The 13000-nt window shown below is 32.9% G+C and overlaps 1 protein-coding gene across 1 annotated transcript in view; it reads left to right on the forward strand.

Moving 5' to 3' along the window:
* Positions 1-11442, forward strand: part of CHMP2B (charged multivesicular body protein 2B) — a gene marked incomplete at its 5' end in the record, with an annotated part of 30569 nt that extends 19127 nt beyond the window's left edge. Inside the window, 5 exons of the mRNA XM_080695460.1 lie at positions 368-459; positions 5346-5540; positions 6944-7046; positions 10702-10808; positions 11282-11442. Of these exons, the coding sequence (XP_080551586.1) occupies positions 368-459; positions 5346-5540; positions 6944-7046; positions 10702-10808; positions 11282-11392 (608 nt within the window). The 3' untranslated portion in view covers positions 11393-11442. The remainder of the gene's footprint in view (positions 1-367; positions 460-5345; positions 5541-6943; positions 7047-10701; positions 10809-11281) is intronic.
* Positions 11443-13000: the final 1558 nt, after the last annotated feature.

The following is a 13000-nucleotide window of genomic DNA, read 5'->3' on the forward strand; positions in this document are numbered from 1 at the left end:
TTGTGTGTGTGTGTGTGTGTGTGTGTGTGTGTGTGTGTGTATGCGCACGCATGCCTGCTTGTATACACTTGCACATGTATATATGTATGAGCCAATTAAAATTACATACTAATTAATCGTTTAAGCGAATATTGTGACGTAATATGAATTTATAGTTAAACCTCAAAGTAAAGCATATTTGCACTCACTATCCATCACTTATTTATATTATAAATATTATAATTCATGTTTTAATATTTAGCCTATTTTTAATATATTAAACTAAAAAGAATTTTAACATTTAGTAAATAAAGCATTTTAATTATAGTCTTTCTGTCCAGTGTTTTAAGTGGTATAAAAAAAAACCTTACTTTTGTGTTTCTTTTAGATGTAATAAAGGAACAGAATCGAGAATTACGAGGTACACAGAGGGCTATAATCAGAGATCGAGCAGCTTTAGAGAAACAAGAAAAACAGCTGGTAAGTAGAACATTACATTTTAGTTCAAGTTTTCAAACAAATTTGAAAATTGGTTTTTTGAATAATTAGCTAACTAGGAAAAAGGCAAATGGCAGGTGGCAAGTGATTTACTTGATTGAGAAATGACATTTACTGCTTCCCTACATTTTCTGCTAACTTTATTGTGTCATTCTGCTGAGTTGTATCAAAATTTTGTATTCTGCTGACTTGTAGAATCAAATTATACCTGTTTCTGAAAATCATTAATGTCTAGGACAAAATGTCTCCTAAACCAGAACTACTATCTTCTTAGTTAACAGATAAGCTAAAATAGTCATGGAAAACGAGAGGGCACTAAAAAATAAAATTAACCCATAGGTATGATATTTTAAAGATCAATGTGTTTGTGACAAATGTATTTTTTTTTAAAAAGTCTATGTTTTAAATGAATCTTCAAGTCTTTTTTTTAAAAAGCAGCTTTATTGAGATGTAATTGACATACAATAAACTAAATATTTGAATTATACTGTTTGATATGTTTTTACATAAATTTACTATTATCATTATTATTATTATTAATTATTTGGTGGTACTGGGGTTCCTGGAAGCCCTTCTATCCTCGGGCTATACTCCCAAACCAATTTTATATTTTTTTTGGAAACAGGGTCTCTTAAGCCAGCGCAGCTGGCTTCCAACCTGCGAGATCCTCCTGTCTCCGCTTCCCAAGCGCAGGGATTACAAGTGTGCGCCACCACGCCCGGCACTTGACATAAATTTAAATACCTGAAACTATTTTGTGAATATAGCCACCATCCGTAAAAGTTTTTTCTGCTTTTTGAAATCCCTCCTACAAATGCCTCCATTTCTCCTTTTCCTTAATGGAGGAAATACTGATCTGATCTGGCAGTGTAGGTTAGTTTATGTTTTTCAGAATTTTTCTTTTTTTTTTTCTTTTGAAAGAAAAGAATTTTTCTTTTTTTTCTTTTGGTGGTACTGGGGTTCCTGGAAACCCTTCTACCTCTGGGCTACACTCCCAGACCTATTTTTTTTTTAATTTTCGTTTGGAAACAGGGTCTCTTAGGCCAGCGAGGCTGGCTTCGAACCTGCGTGATCCTCCTGTCTCCGCCTCCCAAACACAGGGATTACAAGTGTGCACCACTACGCCTGGCTGTTTCTCAGAATTTTTTTAAAAATGTAATTATATGTGAACTCTTTTATATGCTTTTTTCATCATAATCATTCTGAAGTCTACCAATGTCGATGCATGTAACAGAATTATTTTTATTCATGAGTGTTACTCCATTGTGTGAATATTTCACAGTTGGTTCATCTATTTAGTAGCCAGTGGTCATCTGAAGTTTTTTCCATGAGTTTGGTTATTTGAATATTTCATTTATTTGGATAAATTCCTAAGAGTGAGATTACTGAGTCATAGGATAAGTGTATGTTTAACTGTATAAGAAAGTGCTAAACAATTAGCAAAGTGCCTGTAATATTTTCTCTTCCCACTAGCAATGTATGAGAATTAAATTTGTTCCATGTACTTGGAGTTGACAGCCTTTTATTTCAGCTATTCTGGTGGGTCTGTAGTACATTTTCAGTTTAAATTGAATTTCCCTATTTGATCATGATGATCCGCATCTTTTTATGAACCTATTTGTCATTTACATATATCTTCTTTGCCAAAGTTTCTTTTCAAATATCTTATTCATGTTTTTTCCATAAAGTTTTTTCTTATAATTGTAGTGGTTTTATATATTATAAATATGTGTGTCCTTTGCAATTATTCTAAGATCTTGTCCTTGTTCTTCATTTTCCTAAGTGTTTTTTGAGGAATAGAAGGTTTTTTAAATCTTTTTAAATGAAGTATAACTGTGGCTAGTCTCGTAAGAAATCTGCCTAACCCAAAGTCACTTAAACTTTTTATGTTTTCTTCTAGAATTAACATAGTCTTAGTTCTTAGATTTAAAAATATAAACCGTTTTCAATTAAGTTTTGCTGTGGTATCAGATAAGGGCAGAGGTTTACTTGGTGCATATAAAGTTCACTTCCAACATAATTTGTTGCTGATACCTTCCCTTGTTATCTTTGTGGAAAATCAGCTGACTCAGTGTTGATGAATGCAGTGTTCCCATGTTACTCTTTAACTTCTTCAAGATAGGAAGTGATGTCATCCTTTGCACTTTTAATATGTAAAAATTATGTGTTCTCTCTGTTCATCTTGGTTTTTTCTTCACCATTTAAGCTAGTGGTTTATCAACTTGATTAGTCTTTTATAAGAAAAAAAGCTTTTGCTTTCACTAATTTTCTCTGCTGATTTGTCTTCACTCGTTTATAATATCTGTTTATTCAATTTCTCTTTTTTCCTGCTTTGTGTTTCATTTGCTCATTTGCTGTTTCTTTTTTTCTATTTTATATTGAATTAAATTTTTCAAATATAAACTATAATGCTATGTGTCTTAAAAATTGTTTAACTATAGCTCACAATTTTTTTTTTTTTTGTAGTACTGGGGTTCCTGGAAGCCCTTCTACCTCCGGGCTACACTCCCAGACCCATTTTTTATACTTTTTTATTTGGAAACAGGGTCTCTTAAGCCAGCGCGCGCGGCTGGCTTCGAACCTGCGTGATAACTCCTGTCTCCGCCTCCCAAGCGCGGGGATTACAAGCGTGCGCCACCACGTCCGGCTACAAATTTTGATTGATTGTTATTTTCATCTTATTAAGTTAAAAATTACCTTCTATGATTGTGTGTGTGTGTGTGTGTGTGTGTGTGTGTGTGTGTGTGTGTTACTTAGGATTGAACCCAGGGATACCTCTGATCTACATGCCCAGCCTTTTTTATAGTTTTTCATTTGAAGCAGGGTTTTCCTAAGTTACGAAGTGCTGGCCTCTAGACTGTGTTCCTCCTGCCTCAGCCTCCTCTAAGTATAGAAGGCTGGCTCCTCTCTAGTTTGTTTTTGTTGTTTTACACACAACTTATTAAGAACAATGTTTTTAATTTTTGTTTACTTAGGACTTTTTTTCTTTTCTTTTCTTTTTTTTTTTTTTTTTTTTTTTTTGGTGGTATTGGGGTTCCTGGAAACCCTTCTACTTCCGGGCTACACTCCCAGACCTATTTTTACATTTTTATTTGGAAACAGGGTCTCCTAAGCCAGCGCACGCGGCTAGCTTCGAACCTGCGCGATCCTCCTGTCTCTGCCTCCCAAGCGCGGGGATTACAAGCGTGCGCCACCACGCTGGGCTTCTTTCATATTTTTGTTATTAACTTCCAGTATAATTACATTAGCTTAGAAAATGTACTTGGTATAATTTCAGTCCTTTTGAATTTGAGACCTGTTTTCTGATGAAGAAAGTGGAATATTTTGGTGATTGTATTATATCCTTGTAAAGAATATAATTTTACTGTTGGTAATAAAATCTTACAAATGTCAGGTCAGTTTGGTGATTGTTTTTAAGTCATCTGTATCATTACCAATATTTTGGTTATAGTAGTCTGCCCTCATCCATTGTTGAACTTTCTGTAGTTTCTGTTACCCATGGTCAACTGAGGTTGGAAAATATTAAACAAAAAATTTGAGACATAAACATTCCTAAGTTTTAAATTGTAAACTCTTCTGAATAGTTTAATGAAATTTCCTGGCACCTAGTTCTTTCTTGTGGAGGATGTGAATCATCTGTTTGTCCAGTGTATCAACACTGTATGCACTGCCTGCTTATTAGTCACTTAGTAGCTATCTGGTCATCAGATCTGTTGTCACTGTATTGCAGTACACATATTACTTAATAATGTTCTCAAACTATAAGAATAGTGATGCTGGCGATTCAGGTGTGCCAAAGAGAATCCAAAAAATTCTTCCTTGGGTGGCGGAGACAGGAGGATCGCACAGGTTCAAAGCCAGCCTCACTGACTTAAGAGGCCCTAATTCCAATTTAAAAATATAAAATAGGTCTGGGAGTATAGCCCGGAAGTAGAAGGGTTCCATCCCCAGTACCACCAAAAAAAAAAAAAAAAAAAAAAAGTGAAAAGTCATTTATCATAGCTATATAGAGAGAATAAATACTCAGAAGTCCCAACTTGTCCACCCCACCCTTGTGGATAAGGGGAGACTACTGTGTTTGTAATAATTGAAGTAACATATTTAAAATAAGAGTTGTTGATAACTCTCATGTGTATTATGTGTGTATTCTACCTTTGAGTTCTATCATTTATATTCTTTATAATCTGAAACAGTTTAATTAGGTGAGTACACATATAGGATTGCCCTGATGATTTCATGTATTGACTTTTTTTTTATCATTACAGAAGATTCATTTGTTTCTGATATTTCTTGTTCTTAAGTTTGATTTAATACTAAGATAATCATTCCAGATTTGTAGATTTTGGTAAATATTTGTATAGTACATATTTTTCATATTTTTATCCAGCTTTGCTTTTGTATGTAAGGTTGGCCTATTGAGATAGCATATAATTGGATTTGCTTTTTTATGCAATCTGAGAGTTGGCCTTTTAATTGAGGTATAAGATGGACCAGTGCATTTAATGCAACTATCTCTAATATCAGCTATAAATCTATCCTCTCAATCCTTATTTACTCACTACCACTGATTGTCTTTTCTACCTACTTTTGTGTTTTGCGGGGTTCTGTGTACATACTGTTTTGTGAATTTGCATTATATTCATGGATGAAGGAACTGCCTCTCTCCATGTGAACATTTAGAATAAATAGCCCTTTCAAATGACTTTTTCTGTGATTTTATGTCAACTTTTTTCTTAAGGAGAATGGGTGGCTAGATATATGTATATATATATGTATATACATCTATACATTTGACCTGTTTTTCTAAATAAACCATTGAGGACTACTTCTCAGTAATTTTATTCTCCTCTTTTTATTTTTCCACTTAGGAATTAGAAATTAAGAAAATGGCCAAGATTGGTAATAAAGAAGCTTGCAGGGTATTAGCCAAACAGCTTGTGCATCTGCGAAAACAGAAAACAAGAACTTTTGCTGTCAGTTCAAAAGTCACTTCTATGTCCACACAAACCAAAGTGATGAACTCCCAGATGAAGATGGCTGGAGCGATGTCTACCACAGCAAAGGTAAGTGGGAGCCTTCATATCCATACACTGATCGTTGCATCGAATAGATTAAATACTGATATTCAAATCAGATTTGAAAGTTTCTTCTGGTAATATATGTAGTTTAGAATCTTTAGTAAAATGAATTGTAGTACTAGATAACTCAGTTACTTCTGAATTTTTTATTGCTATAATTAAAATAAAATAAGGACATTTCCATTTACTAAGATCATGTGTAGCTTCTAAGTTTATAAAACTTACCCAAAACAATGTTTGCATTTTTTCCTTAAATGGTCAGACATTTGAGCTCCTCATTTCATTAAGCTTTCATATCTGACTACTTTCTAGTAACAGTTTCCTCTGATTCACTACATACAAATATTGTCAAAGAATTTTCAGACAGCATTTTCTAGGAACTTATATTTTGCTGTGTTTAAAGGACTCTGTGTCTTTCAGTCATTTAATAAATAATGAGCTCCTTGATGTATAAAACTTGCTTTCTTTATATATTTAAAACCAAACAATATTTTATTTCATGTGACAGAAAATGAATTGTACAGTATCTGTACAATTCATATATATATATATGCCAGATTAACCATATAATGCATATATACATGCATATATAATGTATCATATAAATGTGTAAATTTTAATCATACTAGAGCAGTAAATTTTTTTATTTTTATTTTATTTTATTTTGTTTGGTGGTACTTGAGATGGAACCCTTCTACCTCCAGGCTACACTCCCAGACCTATTTTATATTTTTTATTTGGAAACAGTCTCTTAAGCCAGCGAGGCTGGCTTCGAACCTGCGCAATCCTCCTGTCTCCGCCTCCCAAGCGTGGGGATTACAAGTGTGTGCCACCACGCCTGGCAAGAGCAGTAGCTTTTTAATAAAATAATTTACAAATATATAAGAAAAAGTCCGTAGCATTTTTGCAAAACAGTTGTTTATTTCTTTATGATTTAAAATTTATTAATAAAGCCTCTAGTCCTTTTTTATTTATACTTTGAAATTTTTAGTAAAAATTTAAAAATAAATTAATAAGTAATGTAGACATTAAAATAAATAAAAAACAAATTAATACGTAATGTAGACATTACTTACTGGCTAAATATCAGGCAAATTGAGTTTTTCCATTTGAATAGCAATAAATTTTATGTTTTGCCTCCTGTTCAGAAGAAGTTTTACATTGATTTTAATTATATAGATGTTTAGCAGATGGCTCCTAAACCAATATTTAATTTTTTCTAGAATGTTTCAGCACTCTATGTTTTATTATATAGCCATAATATACATATATATACATATATATCTTTTTTAAAGCATCTGTGTATTTGAGATATTCCCCCTGGACTTACTCTGTAGTAAGAATTCCATAATTATGTAGCTAACATTAAGCTTTTTGTATATTTAAAGACAATGCAGGCAGTAAACAAGAAGATGGATCCACAAAAGACATTACAAACAATGCAGAATTTCCAGAAGGAAAACATGAAAATGGAAATGACTGAAGAAATGAGTAAGTTTATGAAGTTGCAATGAAATATATCTTTATGCATAACTTTGTCTGGTTTCTTAAATCTCCTTAGAGAATTGACTAAGCTTGCTAGGCTTCTGGTTTGAACTACCAAATTCTTCTCAGAATGACTACACCAGTATTTTTTCCCCCAGGTAGTAAATGACTGACTCTTCACAACACCATGCCCCATATTGAGCCATTGCTTACATGTCAGAAATTACATCATTGTTTTGAAGAGATTCTTTCTAGTTGTTTTACTGCTGCGTAGGGATATGCCCATTTAGTTCTGCTTATCTGCCAGCATTTGTTAAATAGCATTTAGTATCTAAAACATTATATATTTAAATTTCTAGGATTAGCATATTCACTTTTGTATTATTTTATTTCAGAGGTTTTTTTTCTTCTAGAGTCTAATAGTATGTTTATATCTTTAATAGATCCAAAAATTTTTTTTAGCTTTAATTCAAGCCTTTATTTGGAAAATATATGATTTTTCAAGCTCTTAAAGCTTAAGTAATTCCAGTACTTGGGAGGCTGAGACAGGCAGATCGCAGGTTCAAGGCCAGCCTCAACTACTTAGTGAGGTTTTCTACAACTTAGACCTTGTTCTAAAATAAAGAATAATAAATAGGATTGGGGGTGTAACTCAGAGGTAGAACGTCCCTGGGTTCAATCTCCAGTATCACACATACAATCAATCAATCAATCAATCAATCTTAAGTAAAATTTTAATGACTGAAGAGAATTGTCATTTATATAATGATTACAGTGTCTAACCTGTTTATGATTTCCAGTGATGGCACAGGTGTGAGCAGGTCATAGAGAAATAACCTTTTATAATGAATAGAATGAAGGCTTTAATCATTTATATATTATCCTATCATAGTTGTTCCCATTAGGGTTTATGTTACTTATGTTTTCAGTAACATAATAAATTACATTAACAAAATTTTTACTCAAATGTAAAGCCTAAATGAATATATCTTTTTCTAATCAGGATTTGTATTGTGCCATATTGTTTTAAAATGTGCTCAAGTTTGGGGAACAAGGTCCTTGGTAAATCTTCAGCATAGATTTTTGTCATGGCTTTTCAGGAATTACCGTTTTCTATTAATCCCTGGCTGCATTTCTGTTGTTCTCTATTGGCTTCCTTCATTTTTTTCTGCAACAGTTCTTTATTCAGACCCACACAAGTTGACCTGCTCTTCCCAACACCCTTATTACTTTCTAACATCCAGACAGGACATTGCTGAATTTATTTTTCCATAGCATACCTCTGGAGTATGTTGACATCTTTTTTGTTGACTTTTGCTGACCACAAAGTAGTACCCCAAATCATAAATCAAAACCATTTTCCAATCAAGCTCTTTCATTTTTGCCAGTGAGATACAGAGCCCCAGAGAAGTAAAATGACTTTTCTCCCAAAATTGCATGGGAACTAAATGTAAGAACTGAGATACTAATTCATGTCTTAATATTAACATTTTTCTTCAGAGATGAAATTCTATGTTATTTAGAAGCTTTTTATCCATAAGTTCCTTTTGCCTTTTCCAAATTTATTTCATACTTTGAACTAACACAAAATCAAATTTTTAAATCATGTTTATGCAAGTCAGATATTATAAGCAATATCAGGTTTTATTAATAAAAGGAAACAAACAACTAAAATACACAGACAGTGCAGACTACAAATGGTGCTCTTTTTTCTCTTCCTATCTCAGACAAGAGCTCTGGTCCAGAGTAACAACACATGGAGTATGTGATGAAGTTCCTTATCATCTTATGGTGAAAGGAGCATTTAAGTTTTGAACCAGTGTGCTCATTCCCCAGATGGCCACCTACCTTATGTGACAATTTCCAGGGAGTCATGGTTTATAAGCCCATAGATTATAAATTTGTTACTATATAATCCGAAACCAGGACATCTTGCTAAGGGCACTCCAAAGACAGGGACTGTTTCAGTAGCAGATATTTGATCTGTTACTGTGGGCCCACTTACCAACGGGGTAAAAGGAGATCAGACTAGGTTGCCTTTCTTCTGTAATTTACCCTCAATATTCAGGGAAGATACTTTTCTTTCTTTCTTTTACTTTTTCTTTTCTTTTTCTTTTTTTCCTTCTTTCTTCCTTTCTTTCTTTCTTTCTTTCTTTCTTTTTTTTCTCTGTGTGTGTGTGCTACTGGGGATTAAATTCTGGAGCATTTTACCTCCATGCTACACTCAACCCTATTTTTTTTTTTAAATTAAAAATGAGTCTCACTAAGTTGCTGAGGGCCTTGCTAAGTTGCTACGGCTGGCTATGAACCTTCGATCCTCCTGTCTCAGCCTTCCAAGTACTAGGATTACAGGCATCATATCAACTGTTTTTATTGCTTCCCCTCCTTGCCATTTTCTATTCATGTACTTTAAATACCAATTAAATGGAAGGACTTATTCTACCTTGTGTATATCTTATAGGTTTGTTCTAATATTACCATGCTTCCAGGCTGCCTCACATGTTGCTTTCAGTTAAATAGAACCTCTTCCTCTTAAGCTTTATCTTCATATATTTTTTTCATTTATTATAAATTGTTTCTTTTCTTCTCAAGAATAAAGTACCTGAGATCCTCATTTTTTTTTCATCTGTTCTTCCACTGTATTTATACTGCAGGCCAGGCACTTAGATGCTGAGTGTCAAAGATAAATAATACATAATCCAACCCCTTCAAAAATTTATTTATCCAGTTCAACATGATACCTTCTATACAGAATATCTTCACTAAATATTTTAGGAGTAGCCTTGAGGAAGATGAAGGGTTATAGCAATAATAATTTTATAAGGTTAATTGGGCATCCTTCTTTGGACAAATAGAAAATATTGAATCTTCAAATTTATTTAGAATATTTATTTATTTAATATTTTATTGGTGCATTGTCATATATCTTAATGGGATACAAGATGGTGTAGCATTTACAACGTTCTTCCTTTATTGAGTGTATATGTAAGTATGAAACAAAATTATAGGTATAAAAAGTAAATCTCTTTGCTATATTAAGGATATTTGATTCTTATATATTTATTACTTATGTTTGATAGCTACCAGCTCAATAGAAAGAATTTGTGGAGTCATATTTAAAGACCTGTACTCTACCACTGAGTTATACCCCCAACCCATTTTTTTTTTTTCAGTACTAAGGATTGAACCCAGGGCCATTCTACCTCTGATCTATACCCTAGCTCTATTTTTATTCTTTATTTTAAAACAGGGTCTCACTAAGTTTCAGTGGGCCTTGCTAAGTAGCTGAGGCTGCCATGAACCTACAATCCTCTAGTCTAAGCCTCCCAAATCCTGGGATTTCAAGCATGTGCCACCGCGCCCAGCTCTATAACCCCAACTCTTAAAGTACAATTTTTTTAAAGAAAAATCAAAGTAGGTCTTTTTTTTTTTTTTTAGTAGGTAACTTGTGTTGAAGTAAATGTTACTACAAATTTAGTGGGTTAGAAATGTATTTATCAGTGTACTTCACTAACATTTGAAAATGACTTTTTGTGCTTTCACCTAAATTTGCCTTTTTTAATATAAAAATATATACACATATTTGAACTATCTTTTAAAAATGTAAAACTAATTTAGTCTGTTTAAAAGTAACTGCCTTGTTCTCTTCTCCTCCCCCAAGTCAATGACACACTTGATGACATCTTTGATGGCTCTGATGATGAAGAGGAAAGCCAGGATATTGTGAATCAAGTTCTTGATGAAATTGGAATTGAAATTTCCGGAAAGGTATGAGCATCTTCTTTTCTTAGATTGAAATAGTTTCTACCAATTTCTTTTCTTTTCTTTTCCTTTCTTTTCTTTTCTTTTTTTTTTCTTTCCTTTTCTTTTTGTGCTACTGGCGGTACAACACAGGGACTTTTCTACCTCCAGGCTACACTATCAGACCTATTTTATACTTTATTTTGAAACAGGGTCTCACTAAGTTGCTGAGCACCTCACTAAGTAGCTGAGGCTGGCTTTGAACCTGTGCGATCCTCCTGTCTCAGCCTCCCAAGTACAGGGATTACAAGCGTGCGACATCACGCCCGGCTTCTACCAATTTCATTACTTGTTTTAGGTTGGCCATTAGTGTTAGCTTTTATATTTTTCTCTTTGTTTCAAAAGTGAATTACTTTGCAGCACATCCTTTGTGTCCTAATCCAAATGTTTGCTAATGAACTTTCCCCCCCCCCTCTTTTTCTTTTTTTTTTTAACCACAGATGGCCAAAGCTCCATCGGCTGCCCGAAGTTTGCCTTCTGCCTCTACTTCAAAAGCTACAATCTCCGATGAAGAGATTGAACGGCAGCTCAAAGCCTTAGGAGTAGATTAGTCAAAGAAGTCATAATATTTTTTGCTTACTTATAATTATTTAGCATATAAGGCAAGCATAGTGCAGATTCCTTTTACAAAACAAATTTATTTTGCAAAAAGGAAAAACCACAAGAGTGAACAGTTGTTTCCTAACCCATGGCTATTTTGAGTCTTTTGCCAAAGAATGACAGTGATGCAAAACTGGGAACAGTTTGGATTTTAATTGGAACTACTTAGGAGTGATGATGTGTAAAAAGTTAACTTCTGCATGGCATAGAGAAATTATATCTATTACTAGTGTTGGTTTGTCTCCTAAATCTTTTTACACTGAGTATAAAGTTCTCGTTCAATGCCACTAGGCACCAACTTGAAAAAACTGTAAAAATATTATAAATATATCATTAATTCTGTATCTGTTGTTTGTTTTTTTGTAGACAATTATGCATTTTGACCATAGGTGGCTCAGCTGCCAAATTATTTTTAAATGATCTAAAAGAAGAGTGCTATTTAAACATCTGTCTTAAAGACTGTCACAGTTTTTGTCTTTTTCTTTTTCCTTTTTTATTTTCCTTTGATAGAACATTGTAGTTGGTAAGTTTATTACCTTTCAAAATGTGTTTGGCACCTGCCTTAAACATATTGTGCACATCTTTAAGTTATTTTTAACTAGCAGAAAAGAATTACAATTTAAACTAAAATTGGGTTCTTCCTCTTATAACAATTATCCAAGCTGTCTTGTAAAACTTATGAAAATAAGTGAAATATAACTAGCAAAAAAAGACATAAGTCAATAACATTTTATAGTAAGGAAAAAAGTATATTTTGGTTTTCCAAGAACTGAGGAGATTTTCTTCATATGAATTATGATTTAATGTCTCTTTAATTTTGAATTGTATTAATGTGTATATTGAACCCTCTAAATTGAAGCCATTAATCTTAATTAAGTTCTACTACTATGACAATACTTGACCTACATTTTTTAAGATAAAAACTTAACATTTTTTTTTTGTTTTGGTAAATAAACTACAGCTTTGTCAGAGAATTTTACCTAACGTGTATTAATCTTTATTAGCATTATTCTTTAAAGTAAAATTGTTATAGTATTTTATTTATAGAGAGGATAAGAGAAAATGGAGAATGCCGCATTAATTAGAAATAGAATTTAGAATGAGGTTAGTTTTAAAAATAAAGTTGTAATATAACATTACAACACATCCTACCGCAAAACTCCGGAGGAGGTTGATGTATATAACTTGGTTGACTTGAACTGGTGGACATTTTGGACCGATCTTGACAAAGCGAAATACGTTTCAGAATTAGCATACATGTGATATATGGATTGTTAGGAAGAACAAAAATGCTCAGCCGTCTAGTTCATAGACTATTTTATGTTTACTTCTAGGTTTCATTAGTGAGAGTCTTAACTACACAGTTCACAATTTCTCTGAACAGTTAGGAATCAAAACATTTTACTGGATTCTTGAATGTTGATCTCAGAACATGTTTTGATTCTTGGATGTATATAATACTGCCATCTAACTTTAATTTCTTGTTTACATGTGGGGGCTTTTGATTTTTAAAATTATTTTGTTAAAAAAACAATAAAGATTTATTACAGTTAGCATTT

This window comes from Muscardinus avellanarius, assembly GCF_963383645.1.
Source record: "Muscardinus avellanarius genome assembly, chromosome: 5".
NCBI lineage: Eukaryota > Metazoa > Chordata > Mammalia > Rodentia > Gliridae > Muscardinus > Muscardinus avellanarius.